Source organism: Enhydra lutris, unplaced genomic scaffold (genome assembly GCF_002288905.1).
Source record: "Enhydra lutris kenyoni isolate GAN:26980312 unplaced genomic scaffold, ASM228890v2 scaffoldscaffold19, whole genome shotgun sequence".
NCBI classification, from domain to species: Eukaryota; Metazoa; Chordata; class Mammalia; order Carnivora; family Mustelidae; genus Enhydra; species Enhydra lutris.
Window position 1 is genome coordinate 2,969,363 of NW_019154103.1, and position 14,464 is coordinate 2,983,826.

The following is a 14,464-nucleotide window of genomic DNA, read 5'->3' on the forward strand; positions in this document are numbered from 1 at the left end:
TATCCCCCTGAATAGCTACAGTAATGCATAAGTAAGTTGTGTGCATGCTGTGTGTGTGGAATGGGGAGGGGAAGGAATGTGAGTCCTTCTTCACTTAGAATAAACTGAATGTATTTTTAGAGCCATGGGACAAATCTGAGAGCACACCTAGCCACTCGTGTTACCTTCACTTGGGCTTCAGTGGTTAAACATCGGGTGTGTATGAACCTATCTCCTCATTTACTGAGTCACTACTCAGTCAGAACCTCTCCCCCTTCTTTTTTTTCCCCTAAGTTTATAATCATCTAACAATAGGATATAGGAATAAAGACCAAATTCATTCTGTGTCAATCTAAAGAGATATATTGAAAGCTTAAATAAACCATGTCCTGGTTGAAAATTTTTTCTGGAAGAGGCTGTACAATGGGAGTGCCAAATTTTATAGTGAGAAAATAGAATCAAGTTAATAATTTCCAGAGTTTTAAATCCTCGTTATAGAATATCATTTCAATGTAATAGTTATCTGGGGGCGCCTAGGTGACTCGGTTAGGCGTCAGCCTTCAGCTCAGGTCATGATCCCAGGGTCCTGGAATTGAGTCCCTCATCAGTTTCCCTGCTTAGCAGCAAGTCTGCTTCTCCCTCTCTCTCTACTGCCCACCCTTGCTTCTGCGCTCTTCCCCCCCAATAAACAAATAAAATCTTAAAAAGATGTATAATAGCTATCTGACCATAAAATGGATGGAAGTAGAGGTTACAGTAAATGTATAAACCTTAAAGCTAAATGTTGTCCCCTTGCATATACAGAGACAGAGCTGTGTATGGAAGAGCATGGGTTCTGTGTTCTACTTGAAAGTATAATGATAATTCATAACAGATATGCTCGTACGGAGAACGTGTTTAGAACCAAAGAGCTTTCGGGTTATGTGCTGGAGTGTGTATAGAGTGAGATTGCTTAGTTTTATCTACTAAATGGGAGTGAAGCTACCTTTCAAGAGTTTTGAATAACTTGAATGAAGAACAAACTTAGAGCATCCAACACCAAATTGTCCCATCTCTGAAAAAAGACGTATAAAATCAGATGAAATGAACTATCCCACTTATGGGATAAGTGGGTCAAATGCCTCGAATCAGATGCTTCCCAAGAACGACGACAAGTTCCTACTGGTTCTGCATCTTGGCTGCCTGCACATGCGCAGCCAAGGGTGAACTAAGCCGAGTCTGTGCCTGAGACCTATACACCGTGAAACCCGGGGCCGGCAGTGCGCAGGCGCATGCTGCCCGCACAGTACGTGTGACGCACTCGCTGCTTGCCATGCCGGTGTTCCTGAGTTTGGAGGTGGGGTTTCCTTTTTTAAATATTGCACCACAGATGAGCTGGGGACTAAAATGCACAGTGGATGACTTCTGAAAGTGAGACAAGAATTAGGCAACTCGTGCTTATTGGTCTTGAAGCTGTGCCCTGGGCACTTCTCTTCAAGCCCCATTTTTTCCATGTGTTCACTCTTTTCTGCGTTGAGGGCAATTTTTTTATGATACAAGTCACGAATACACGGTTTGGGGAACGTAGGGAGTGTGCGGAGGTCGAGAGAGGGCTGAGAAAGGCAGGTTTGTGTCTCCTGAAGGTAAGGGGCTAGTCAGTCTGGGCTGCTGCTGGACTGTTGCCCACGTGTCAGCCGTGGTCTTGGACCAATGATTCAGCAGTTCCAAGTCTCTGTTTCCACATCTGTAAAATGTCACAGGATTATTGCAGGCTCGATGCAGCAATACTAGTGCCAGGAGAAACTGCCATGTGAACACTCAGGGGGCAGTGGAAGGAAGAATGTCAAGGAGCCAAAGCCTCGCCAGCTGCTCCCACCAGCCCCTCTACTGAATCCTCTCCTCCCTCAATCCTGTAGCCGGGCTTCTCTACGCTCTCAATCACAGCCACCTTTATTTTCTTCCTGGACCTCTTCTTTCTGCCCTTCATCATCTTCTAGGTATCTCTTACTCTTTCCAGCATGATCACAACAGGGAGGGGAAGCTGGGTTAGGGGAGAGCTTGGAGCTTCCCAAGAGTGCGGCAGAGGAATCCACCTCAGAGGGCAGAAACACACCTAGTGCTGCCTGGGGCTCTCTGACTAGGGGAGGCATCAGGCTGGCAGTGGATGGCGGACTTGGAGAGGGAATGGGAAGCACGGATTTTGAAGAGCAGATCTAAGACTGTTGGCTTAATTTCCATCCCTACCTCCCATGGATGCAATGCTGAACACTTTCCAAGGGAAAGCAAATCCTTATTGACCGAATGCTGGTGAACTGGCAAAATAAGGAACTTGGCTTGAGTATTTTATAGTAATTACAGTAATTTTCGTCACTGCTTTAACAACCGAGGCCCAGTGAACTCTCTCTGATTCCCTTGCAATTACGTGTGTTATTAGATGTGCCCGGTTAGCTTTGTTGAAAAAGCTTTTATCAATAGAGTGAAACTCTGCCCTGCTCTTGGAATATGAGCTATCATATGGTCTTCTCGTTGTCATCAAACAACTGTACGCCTTTTTGAACTACACTGCCTAGGAGCCAGCTGTAAAGCATCCTGGGTAGTGGCCTTGTTCATCTCAAGAAATGCAGAGACCTTTGTGAGATTGGGTAAGGGCAGAGTGGAGACTCTGAAGGCGAAGGAATGGGGCAGGAGACCAAGCACAAGATTGTGTCTTGAGGTGCGGGTGCATGTCACCCATTCTTCATTGACTTCTCTACCTGTGTTTCCCCACTGAATTCACTCTCCTCTCTTTCAAACCTGATGTCAAACACTTGTATTCTGGAAAACTGGCCCTGAGTAATCCCATTATTGAATAATCTTTGTTCTTCCCTTTGGCTTTTCTGTTCTCTGTCCTGTAATTAATTTGTCCTTTTTCCAAAGGAGCTTTCCAGCATGTCTCCAGCATTAAGTATGCGTTCTGTCAGATTGTAAACTCTGAGGGGCACAGAGTCCTTTCTCCCACCCCATTCCATCCTTTCCCTCTACCCCTGCCATACACTGGAACTATTTAGCCATTAGTTAGAGACTTTGCCACATACCAAAAGAAACACTTTCTGTTGTATTTATTGGATTTAATTATAAGGCATTTGGAAGGCATTTTAGGACTCTGCATCTCCATTAATTCTCTGTCAGCATTTTGCACCTCATGGACCAATAGTAAGTTTCCATCTTCACTTGGCTTCATTGTCGTGGACATTTGTGCTACACAAATGCTAGCGAGATTCTCATGTCTGGAGTAGAAACAGTGACTTAATTCTGCAGTCGTATTCAAATCCTCTAAAGAACTGGTGGCTGACACACACTTTGGCTGTCCCTTCTGATGTGCAGTAAACATGTGGTGTAGTTTATGTACAGTACCGTGGTCCAGTCCCTAGCCAAGACAGAACTGCTGGAGGGAGATCAGTTATTAATTTAAGTCTGAAGCAGAAAAGCATGAATTCTATTTAACGTGGTTGCTGCTCTGGCTGTTGTATAAAGCTTTTCAGTTTTGGACTAAAGAAGCATAAGATCTTGAAAACCTTGGTGTCATTCATTGTGCTCATAGAATATCCACGTTTCTGAACTTGGGACCTTGTACTGCGTGTTAGAACAAAAAGCACACAGCAAGCCAAAACCAAAATATTTTCAGCTTTGTTGCCCAAGTGGGGTAAATTCTTTCCCACAAGAGGGCCGTTCCCAGGGTATTTTATGCCCTCCTCAAGAAGTTTACAAAATCAGGGTTTGTATACATTCTCTGCAGCCAGCAGACTTGATGTTAGCTTCACCCACTCTTGCCAACTCAACTCCCTTCCCACATGAGCCATTCCACTTCCTCCTACTGCTTCCCGTGCTGTTGACATAAAGGAATAAAAATATGTTTGCTCTAAGAGAATAGGGTACCTCCAAAAGTTTGATGAAAACTAAACACGAGCCAAGAGTTGGTTTTAAATACAAACCAGGTCTGTCATCTAGCTCTGGCACCTGGAGCAGATAATTTAAACCATTTTAGTCTTAGACAAGGGGAAGTAATTTATACTTGTCCATTTATCTGTTAGGGCTGTTGCAGTTGTAGGCGATAATTTTCATGGTAACACTTTATGAATGTATAGATATGCATAAGAAAGACAAACAAAGAGCCCAACTTCCTTGGTTTAAGTCCTGCTGTTTGATCCTGGCACCATATGTAGTGTGACATGATTTCTCACACGTCTGGTCTCCCACAAACCCTCAAGGTGTGAAATGATGGTGATTTGCATGTCCTCAAAAACAGAAACTTCTTGATAATGATAACTAGCCTAAATTGCATTAGCCCAACAATCCAGTTGAAAAGTATTCTTTATCCATGACTGTATTGTCAAAATATCTCCATTTGCATGGTATGATCCATTTGAGAGCTGGGTTTTTGGCATAGTTAAAAAATTGACTGTCCTGAATCATGTGTTAATTCACAATCACTAACAAACAGCATATGCTTGCATTAATAGTGCCCTTCTGTTCTACATCATAGCCTTCTAATTGAGTCTGTTACATTAAACTTGTCTTCTAAATATACATCGAGATTGAAAGGCAGCTACTTAGTGTATTGCTAGAACAGTGGGATGCTTCCACTTTTTTTCTCTTTAATTAAACAAACTTGCCTTTATGTAAAGTGGCGTATCAGGGGACTTTCTGGTGCTGAGCCATTTCCACCTCCACCATATGAAGTCACAAAATGAGTTGGCTTCTGCTTGTTGGCTTCCTTTTTCTTCCCCCGTACCATGCTCTACTTCATCCTGTTCGTTCTGTTGCCAAATTCTGCCCTTGCAAATCATCGCTACATTTTTCTTTCTTCTCCCTGGTTCAGACTTTTAAGGTCTCACATCACACAGGCATGTTGGAACCTTCTTTTCATTCTTCTGATGAGGTCCCCTTCCATTCATTCCATTTTGCTTTGGTCTTAATCCTACCTGTTCTCTCCAGTTGGGTTGTCTCAGCCAAGCATTTAGGCACGTAAGGCCTTCAGACAGAATATCTTGGCTTTGGTTGTCTTCCTCTCTGCTGTCTTTGAACTTCTGTGATCTTTTTTCCTTATTAAGCTGATTAATAATTGTTTTGCGTTTTCAATGACTGATCCTTCTCTAGAAGTTCAAATGGAGCAATTAGTGCATGGAAGGCATGCTTCACAATGGCACTGGCTTTTTTTTTTTTTTTTTTGAAGATATTATTGATTTATTAGAGAGAAAGAGAGAGAACACATGCAAGCATGAGTGGGGTGAAGGGCAGAGGGAGAAGGAGGCTCTGCTGAGCAAGGATCCAGATGCAAGACTCAATCCCAGGATCCTAGCATTATGACCTGAGCCGAAGGCAGACGCTTAACCAACTGAGCCACCGAGGCATCCCATGATGGAACTGGCTTTAAGGCTTATTCCTTATTATTCCTTATTCTCTTACTTTTTCTATAACTGAACATTAAAACACATTTAATCTTTTATTATTAAAGTAATACAAGTAATACACATCAATGATATAGAGTATCTGGAAAATGTGTATGATTCAAAAACATTAAAAAACCCCAGAGCACTCCTTTTAAAAACAAGCTTTAACATTTGCTATTTCCTTTAGGTGTTTCCCCCCTAAATTTCAGTGCATGTAATAACATAACCTTATATAATTATTAAGAATATGTACCCATTACATACACCTGTTTAATATGCGTATACATGTGTGAAATTCAAATTTTGCTTTTTTCAATTTATGTAATTTCAAATACATTCAATTTGCAAGTTATATGGAGATATGCAGTAAAACCACCAAGTGAGGGGAAAATTGAGTATAATCAATTATCCTTGAAAAACTAGCAGATTATCTGTTGTCTTTATTATGCATATCTATAAGTTTTATATTTTATAACTTGCTTATTTAATAATTTATATTGTAGTTTAACTATAAAGTAATTTTAAATATGTGATTTTTTAAAAAAGTATTCATACAACAGCTTCTTGGAGTGGGTAGCATTATTCCCATTCTACAGATGATAAAACTGAGTGTCTAGTTAACTGCTCTTTAACTAAATATGGCAGTATTACAGGCACATTTAACCCCAAAGCCACTTCCCTTTCCACTCAGCCACACCTTTTCATCAGATGTCTTTGTCAGTGCAGTCAGAAATACGCCTTTTGGGGAGAAAGAGGAGTAAAGAATAAAGGAAGGCCCCGAGAGAAAAAAGTGTTTAATTTTCTCAAATGTGTTCTCAGTATTTACAGATCATACGACTTTGCTTATGATGCGATGTATCACGTGAGTAGCGTCATTGACATTTTTTTCTTAGTTTGCCCTTGTTACTGCCCCTGCATTCCTGGTGAGTGTAACTTGGCAGCATTAATATTGATATTTTTTCCTTTGCTGAACTACATTTGAGACGACAGCATTTCTGAGAAATAAGCCTCTCATTTTACTTCTATACTTTCTCAAGAGAGCATCACTTTATATGGTTTACAGTAGGAAAAACAAAGTCCCTAACCCTAACCCTAACCCTATTTACTGGTTAGTAACACCCTCAGAAGAGCTTAATCACCGCTGGGCCAGTCATCAAACACACTCAGGGATGCAGTGACATTGCAGTGTAGTAGAAAGATCAGAACTTGGAATCGAGTTGTTTGGCATCCCAGTTCTGCCATTTACTGGTCTTTATGATCCTTGGATTACCTGAACCTGAATTACCTAATCTCCCTGAGTTTATTTCCCACTAGAGAAGTAAAGATTGAAATTCTTATCTTAAAGGAGGGATGCAGGGACTAAGACATAACATATGTAAAATACCTGGCACATAGTAAGTGCTCATTAAATGTTAATCTCTTCCATCTGTTACGTTTCATGTATGCATTACAAAGAGCTTATATTGATTAGAGAAATAAGACCAATGCCTTTGGGTGACTGGGTGGTTCAGTTGGTTAAGCATCTGCCTTTGGCTCAGGTCATGATCCCTGGGTCCTGGGGATCAAGTCCCAAGTCAGGCTCCCTGCTCTGCAGGGAATTGGCTTCTCCCTCTGCCTCTCCCCGACTCATTCTATCAATCTCTCTCTCACACAAATAAATGGATAAAATCTTTTTTTAAAAAGACCTATGCCCATGAAACATGCAGGAAAAACACATCACTCAAAACCAAGAGGTTGTTTTGTTTTCTTCAATTATTTGTGATTGGTTATTTTCTCCTAATAGTTGAAGAAAAATTGGACCAAGACTTGGTATTCTATTGTCTTCTAAAGCTCAAACAGCTTCGTAGAAATTTTTGATATTCTTATTTGCTGGGGGATAGTTTTTCAGAGGATAGGGACAGAGTGTTAGCAGTGACTTGCTGCTCCCTGAGAACAGCCCAGAAAACTGTCATTATGTAACCTGCTAAGTCTGTAAAACAATAGTAAAATATCATAATTCTTATGGAGTATTAAAGTTATAGGAAGGGACACCTGGTTGGCTCAGTCGGTTAAGCATTGGACTCTTGGTTTCGGCTGGGGTCATGATCTTGGGATCCTGGGATCAAGCCCCATGTGGGGCTCTGCTCTCAGCATGAAACTTGCTTGGGGTTCTCTCTGTGTCCCTCTGCCCCTCCTCCTGCTCACACACGCTTTGTCTGTCTCTGTCTCTCTCTCTGTCTCTCTCTCTCAAAATAGATTAAAAAAATAAAATCTTTTTATGAATGGATAAAGAAGATGTGTGTGTGTGCGTGCGTGTGCACACGTGCGCACACACACACACACGATGGAATATTATGCAGCCATCAAAATGTGAAATCTTGCCATTTGCAACGACATGGATGGAACCAGAGGGTTTTAGGCTAATCAAAATAAGTCAGTCAGAAAGACAATTTTCTTATGATCTCACTGAGATGCAGAATTTGAGAAACAAGACAGAGGATCATAGGGGAAGGGAGGGAAAAATGAAAAAGATGAAACCAGAGAGGGAGACAAATTATAAGAGACTCTCAATCTCAGGAAATAAACTGAGGGTTGCTGGAGGGGAGTGGGAGGGATGGGGTGGCTGGGTGATGGACATTGGGGAGGGTATGTGCTATGGTGAGTGCTGTGAATTGTGTAAGACTGATGATTCACAGACCTGTACCCCTGAAACAAATAATATATTATAGGTTAATTTTAAAAAAATAAATTAAAAAAATAAAAAATATATTTTTTTTAAGTTAGAGTAAATAATCTGTGTCCATATCTGTAGAGAATGGGAGAATAAGTTTAGGACTGATTCTACATAATCTGGAACATTTTGCACTGACCATCTTAAGAATAAAAAAGTTGATACTCAAGTAGAGATGGCTTGAATTCCTTTCTCTTCTTTTAAAAATAGTAGAAGCTCATCCAGACGAAAGGTTTTACAATTCCTCCTGTTATTTTAACCGTTGGAGCTAAAATTTTTAAATTGGTCTTGGAAACTTGACAGTCCTTTCTTCCTTACTGAGATCTGTGTAAGGATGATGGAGTGTGTAGGAGCAGGCAGTGAACAAATGGAACTTTACTTGTGCCTACGTGGAAGGAAAATAAGTCTTCTTGCTCCTCAGGTATTTTTCTGAAATAATAATTAAGAAATCACAAATCTAGCAATCATTGCCTTTAGTTCTTCCCCTAATTGGAACAAAGTCCTAGATCCTTCCCATCCCAGTTTGCAGAGTGGACCTTAATAATCTCTATGGCCTGCTTTGAATTTCTAGACTATAAAAAAAAAGTGTAGACATTCTTCATATTTGCACAGTGGGCCAAAATTAATTTTACTCTTTGCGGAGATATAGCAACCTCAGTTTTGACTCTTTTTCAAAAGACAATTCAGATAAAGGAAGTCGGATCGTGTTAAGATCAGGTAGCTGGGGAATGCTTTGGGAAGCTGGTGTGAAGCCAGAATATATCATGGGTCAAGTTTACTGACTGTTTTGCCTTAGTGGAAATTTTGAACTTAGATTCTCTCATCTTTATATCCCACCCCTGTCCCTTGCCCATTTTAGGCTCTTGGAATCAGTTCTCTTCCTCTGAGTTCCTTCTTTGGTGTATACATCTCTGGTAGCCATTCTTTAAGTCCCGAGAATGGGGAGATAACCACTTGGCTATGCTCTTCAGGCTAAAAGCTGATCTCAAATGTTACAAGCTGTTTCAATACACATTCGAATTGAACGACATATTCAGGACTGAAGATTTTCAGGGCTCCTTAAAGTTTGAGTCACCCAGAATAATTATGTGTGTGTAAAATGCTAAACTCTAGTATACTTCTATGAATTGATGAAATTTCTATGAATTAATGACTTTCTATGAGTACGATACCATATTTTTAACCTGCTTTTCCTTAAAGGGACATGTTTTAAGTCCTACCATATCATCAAACAGATTCCCGGTCCTGGTGTTCATGATTTTTTTTTTTTTTTAGATTTTATTTATTTATTTAACAGAGAGAGAGAGAGAGAGAGAGAGAGAGAGAGAGAGAGAGATCACAAGTAGGCAGAGAGGCAGGCAGAGAGAGAGGAGGAAGCAGGCTCCCTGCTGAGCAGAGAGCCCAATGTGGGGCTCGATCCCAGGCCCCTGAGATCATGACCTGAGCTGAAGGCAGGGGCTTAATCCACTGAGCCACCCAGGTGCCCCGGTGTTCGTGATTCTTGCTGACCCTTCCTCCACTGGAGGGAGTATATCCTCACCTATCTAAGCATCCTGCAATTATGTCACACTTTCAGTTGTTTAATTATAATGATATTTTAGATCCTTTATATGAACCATGCCTCATATAAAAGATCATTTGTTTGTCATGTAGTCTTACGGAGCACATAGCCTGTGCAGGGTAGTGAGCTGGACACGTTGAGGACATAAATTTGCCTTCTAGGAGTTGACTATTAAAAGAAACCATATAAGAGGTGCTAGGAGAGAGCACATTTTGAGTGGGAGCAAACAGGGAAGACATAGGGAAGGAAGTAACTGAGTTGAGCTGTAAGGATGGGCAGAATTCTATCAGCTGTGGCCAATATGTTGGAACTGCCATTGAAAGCTTTGTGGGTGTGTGTATGTGTTAATTGAAACATTAAGTTAAATCTTCTCTTTGGACAGGGTGATGTCACTGTTTGAGAGCTCCCCAGTACCTCTCCTTGGACTGGTGGATTCTTGGGTGGCTTGTGCAGGGAGTTAAGGGTTGAGGCCTAGGAACGAAGTACTGTTGAGGTTTCTGCTTCCTCCTGGGTGGGTTGATTGAGGTAGAAGGAAGTAGCAGCCAAAAAGGAAGGTGGCAGGGAGAGTGGCTCCTTTAGAATGTGACTCCTGCCTTCCTACTTTAAAGTTGAGAAGCGTAGGATGATTGCGTGGACTCATACTAGGAGTTTTATATTGTTTTCAAACTTTAATGTGTGAAGTTACTGTAAAATGAAAGTATCTTGCCAGAAATAGGAGACCATATTTAGACTGAAATCAAACCAAGAAACTGGAAATCATGACATGTCCTGGGGATGAAGTGTTAGGAACAGTGGAGAGGGAGGAGTAGGTGAGGGTATGTGGGCATGCCAGTTACCTTGTAGAGACCTCAGGATAAGAAAAAGCATAATTTGCAAAATATAGGGACGATGGGGAGCTCACTTCATGAAGGTAATTTTCCAGCACATGGTTGTTGTTCTCTGTGTGCAGGGAACTGTGATCAATGTGAGGGGGGCATGGAGATGAATCAAGAGTCCTTTCCTGTACAGAAGAACCCCATATTATAGCAGGAGATGTGACTGACCATCTGTGATGAATGATGTAATAGAAAGGTGAACCAAAGTGCTGAGGAAAGTAGGTGGATTCTCACTTGGAGATCCACAGAATTTTTCTTGAGAAGATGTCACACACAGAAGGTGGGAGAATGGCTTTCCAGGCAGAGACAGAGTGGAGTACAGAAGCGCTAGAACCTAAAAAGTCCTGGCGTGATGCTGGAACGTTGCGCTCTCTGGAAGAAGTGGCTGGAATGTAGTCTTCTTGTCGGGCAGGGACGGGAAGGTCTGCTAGAGCTCTGTTCCAGAGGAAATGGGGATCCATCGCAGGTCTTGGGAGGGAGAGGAATACCTGTAGGACTTGTGTTCAGAAGATGCTCTGATGGTGGAGAGGAGAATGGGTGAAGGAGGGGTGGCCACCAGGCTCTTTGAGGATGGTCGCAAGAGTCCAGGGGAGAGACAATGAAGACCTGGGATCTTGAGGTGGAGGAGCAGAGGAGGGTGGTTCCAGAGCTGGTACTTGTCCGAAACTTGAGGGCTCTCCTCTAAAGTTCAGATCGGATTGAGTTTATTGAGAAAAAGAAGATGCTTTTGAGAAACACAAATCTTTGCTGACCCTTCTTGATACCATTGGTCTGGGATGTTTTCAAGGAGTGGAGCCACACTGGGAAGCTGAGAGTGGTAGGAAGGGAGGGTAAGAAAAGGATGGTGAGATGTGCAGAGACTCCTGCTTCTTTGGCCCCAGGTTTGTTATATCCAAGACTGTCCTGGTACTTTTCCATATCTCCCCTCTCCCTTCTTCTAGTTCCTTTTCTTCCTCATCTATAAGAAGAGATATTTCCCTAAGTTCTTTCATACTGGTTTTGTTTGTTTGTTTTTTCCATTCTACCCACACATTTCTAGCCCTTATGTTTCTATTTTTCACTTGGGCAAATGACTTCAAACATGTTTACTCTGTGAGGTGGGACAAACTACCTGCCTCATAGTGTCACAGGACTCACATGGGACAGTTCCTAAGAAACACAGCCTGAGGGCTTGAAACAAAGTAAGCACATGATAAATAAGCATCTAACTTGTTCTTACATGCTTGTGGGATTCTGCCATATTTTATACTGATGTCAATTTAAGCCCTTCTCTTTTGAGTTTTTCAAGGGTTCTGATACTAGTTTTAGGTCTTAAGCGTTCAGCATTGTACTTGCTCCAGTAAGAGTTCAAAAATTGATCTGCATTCCTTTTGTCTGCCACGATGATACTTTGGACTCCTCATTGGTAGGGCATGGGATTAGCTTTTTAAAGGATGGACGGCTGAACTTCACTCTTCTGCATAGAACCAGGGGTCTCGTTTATGAAATGGCTGATTGGAGCTGGTGGCAGGGGGAAGAAAAGAGCATATGGACTTTCCTGCCTCACGTGACCCATTTCACTGCTACACACTTACCTTAGTGTTCATTAGATGAGTAATGGAACAAACTGGAAACCAAATTGATTTTCTAGCTATCGGAATTAAAGGTCAGGATTGAAGAAGGAAAAGAAGTTCCTTTTTATGGGAAAAGAATGTTGTCATGAAAATGGACAGCTAGGAGTTGGTTGATGTGATAGTTGAGTGCTGTTGAGAATCGGGGCAGAGGACATGCACTCAGGAAATGGGGAGGCCGTGTTCTCTACAGAAAAAGCTGAATTGTGGAAGCTTATAAACTAGGTTTATGTTGGAATAAACTGTGTGGGCTTGGAAACTGCTCACTTGATGTCTCCTTTGATTTGAACTTTTGGATACCTGTTGACCAGGAGGGTTAGCCTCACAAAGGCCAAGAAACATGTGAAAGAGGAATCTCAGAGATGTTGGCATCTATAAAACAGAGTTTGCATTGCATGAGAAGCTTTAAATCCCTTCAGGAATGGGAAAACACACGCCCTTGTAGATTATTTGTTAAACCTCAGAATTTTCAGGAAGGTCCAACCTGAGCCACTGGGCCAATTCTACAAGCTTGTTAAGGAAAGTTGTTGCAAGTGGACCATCCTCTAATTGATTTGAGGCTGTCTAAATTCTATGACATCATGTCTATGAACTATGATGGCTTTTCTCATTCTATGGAGTAATTTTAACCCATACTGCACTTTATTTTATTGCTAGCAAAGACCTACTGTAATAATCCCAAGGCCAATCTTTCTGTGCCTGATGTTTCAATACCCCTGTCTTTAGTGTCCATTGTTGAATTGGTGAGTTTTTTTCCTAGTTGTTGTCTCAGGTGTTTATTTGATGTTCACTGCCCTTACAAGTAACGTGATGCTCTCCTCTATTTTTAGCTATCGTGGATGATGAAAGGCTCTCCGCAGAAGAGATGGATGAGAGGAGGCGGCAGAACATTGCTTATGAATATCTGTGCCACCTAGAGGAAGCCAAAAGGTAAGATCCCAGCATAGTCTCTTTGTGCAACTTCTCTTAGATGCTCTTTGGGATCTTGTACTTTTAGTAATTCCTTTGCTGTCTGGATGGTAGCAGTGTAGTGGGAGAAGGACCACCTGTCTTTTTGTAAATGGTCAGGCAAATTAAGAGAATGTTGCTGCCACAACCAGGGTCAAGGCAGCAGGGAAGCAACTAGTATTTCTTCTTCCTTAGATTCTCCCAGGAAATCTCTGGCCAAAGTGCAGATTTTTTCAAATTCCTCATGTCACTGGTGTGGATATGGGGGAGCAGCGAAGACTTAAATCACCTTCCTTTTTTTATGTTTTTAATTTTAATTCCAATATTGTTAACATACAGTCTCTTAGTTTTAGGTGTGCAGTGTAGCGATTTGGCAATTGTATACATTACTCAGTGCTCGTCACGCTCAGTGTACTTTAATCCTACCCCCCCAGAGCTTCCTCAGATATTTTTCTCGCCCCCACCCCAATAATTATAAATGCCCTATAGGACAATATCGTTTTGGACTGAAGTCTGTCAGTCACTAGGCTAAAATGTAGATTTATGACCGCAATCTCCATTTTAACCCATGGGTGTGTGACCACTTAGGATACGTAGTCTCTAAAATCATATTAACTCTTGATGACCTTTTAGATTATAAGTAAATGTTGGTTTCTCTGAGGAGAAAGTGAAGATAAATAATTTGTACTTAGGCCTATGTGTCAGAGGAATCAGAAGAACTTTGTCCTATGCTGGGTGAATGCTGACTGCTATAACACCCATATGCCGTGATTTACATTTTCATTGAGTACTTTGTGCTGTGATCGAACAACAGTATGGTTGCATGGGCAGATAATATGTTCCAGCTTTCTTAAGTGTATAGAAAATATTTGGGTCATGGTCATTGGTATTAATTATCTCTAATCACTAATAAATAGCTATCTACAGAGCTAGAAGACTGAGGGTTTTTTAATTATTATTATGTTCAGTTAGCCAACATATAGCAGTACATCATTAGTTTTTGATGTAGTGTTCAACGATTCATTAGTTGCAAAGAATGAGGTTTTAAATCACTGTTGTGTAGAAGAACATTCAGTGACACATGAGCTAATTTTGGCCTCAGAATTGCTTGAAAGGGGATTTCTTCATGTTTTTTAATATTTTAAAAGTCTCTTGTAGAGCTAAGCTCTGAAGACTGCTCTTAAGGTTATTAAATATGTCTGTGAAGTTGACAGGTTGCAGGTCACTGAAGACTCAATATCAGTCAGATTATGAAAAATAGGCTTTTAGTCAAGTTGTTGATAACAAAGTTAGATAAGGAGAGTGATTCCTAAACATTCAAAATAAACATTCTTTTAGAGAAAAAATTGAGGGAGAGTTACTGAAACTTTTCA

General features: G+C 41.2%; 1 protein-coding gene across 1 annotated transcript in view; it reads left to right on the forward strand.

Moving 5' to 3' along the window:
* The window catches only part of LOC111148214 (IQ motif containing GTPase activating protein 2), a 281,437-nt gene that overhangs the window by 32,232 nt on the left and 234,741 nt on the right, over positions 1–14,464 (forward strand). Inside the window, exon 2 of the mRNA XM_022504674.1 lies at positions 12,974–13,073. Coding sequence (XP_022360382.1) covers positions 12,974–13,073 — 100 coding nt within the window. The remainder of the gene's footprint in view (positions 1–12,973; positions 13,074–14,464) is intronic.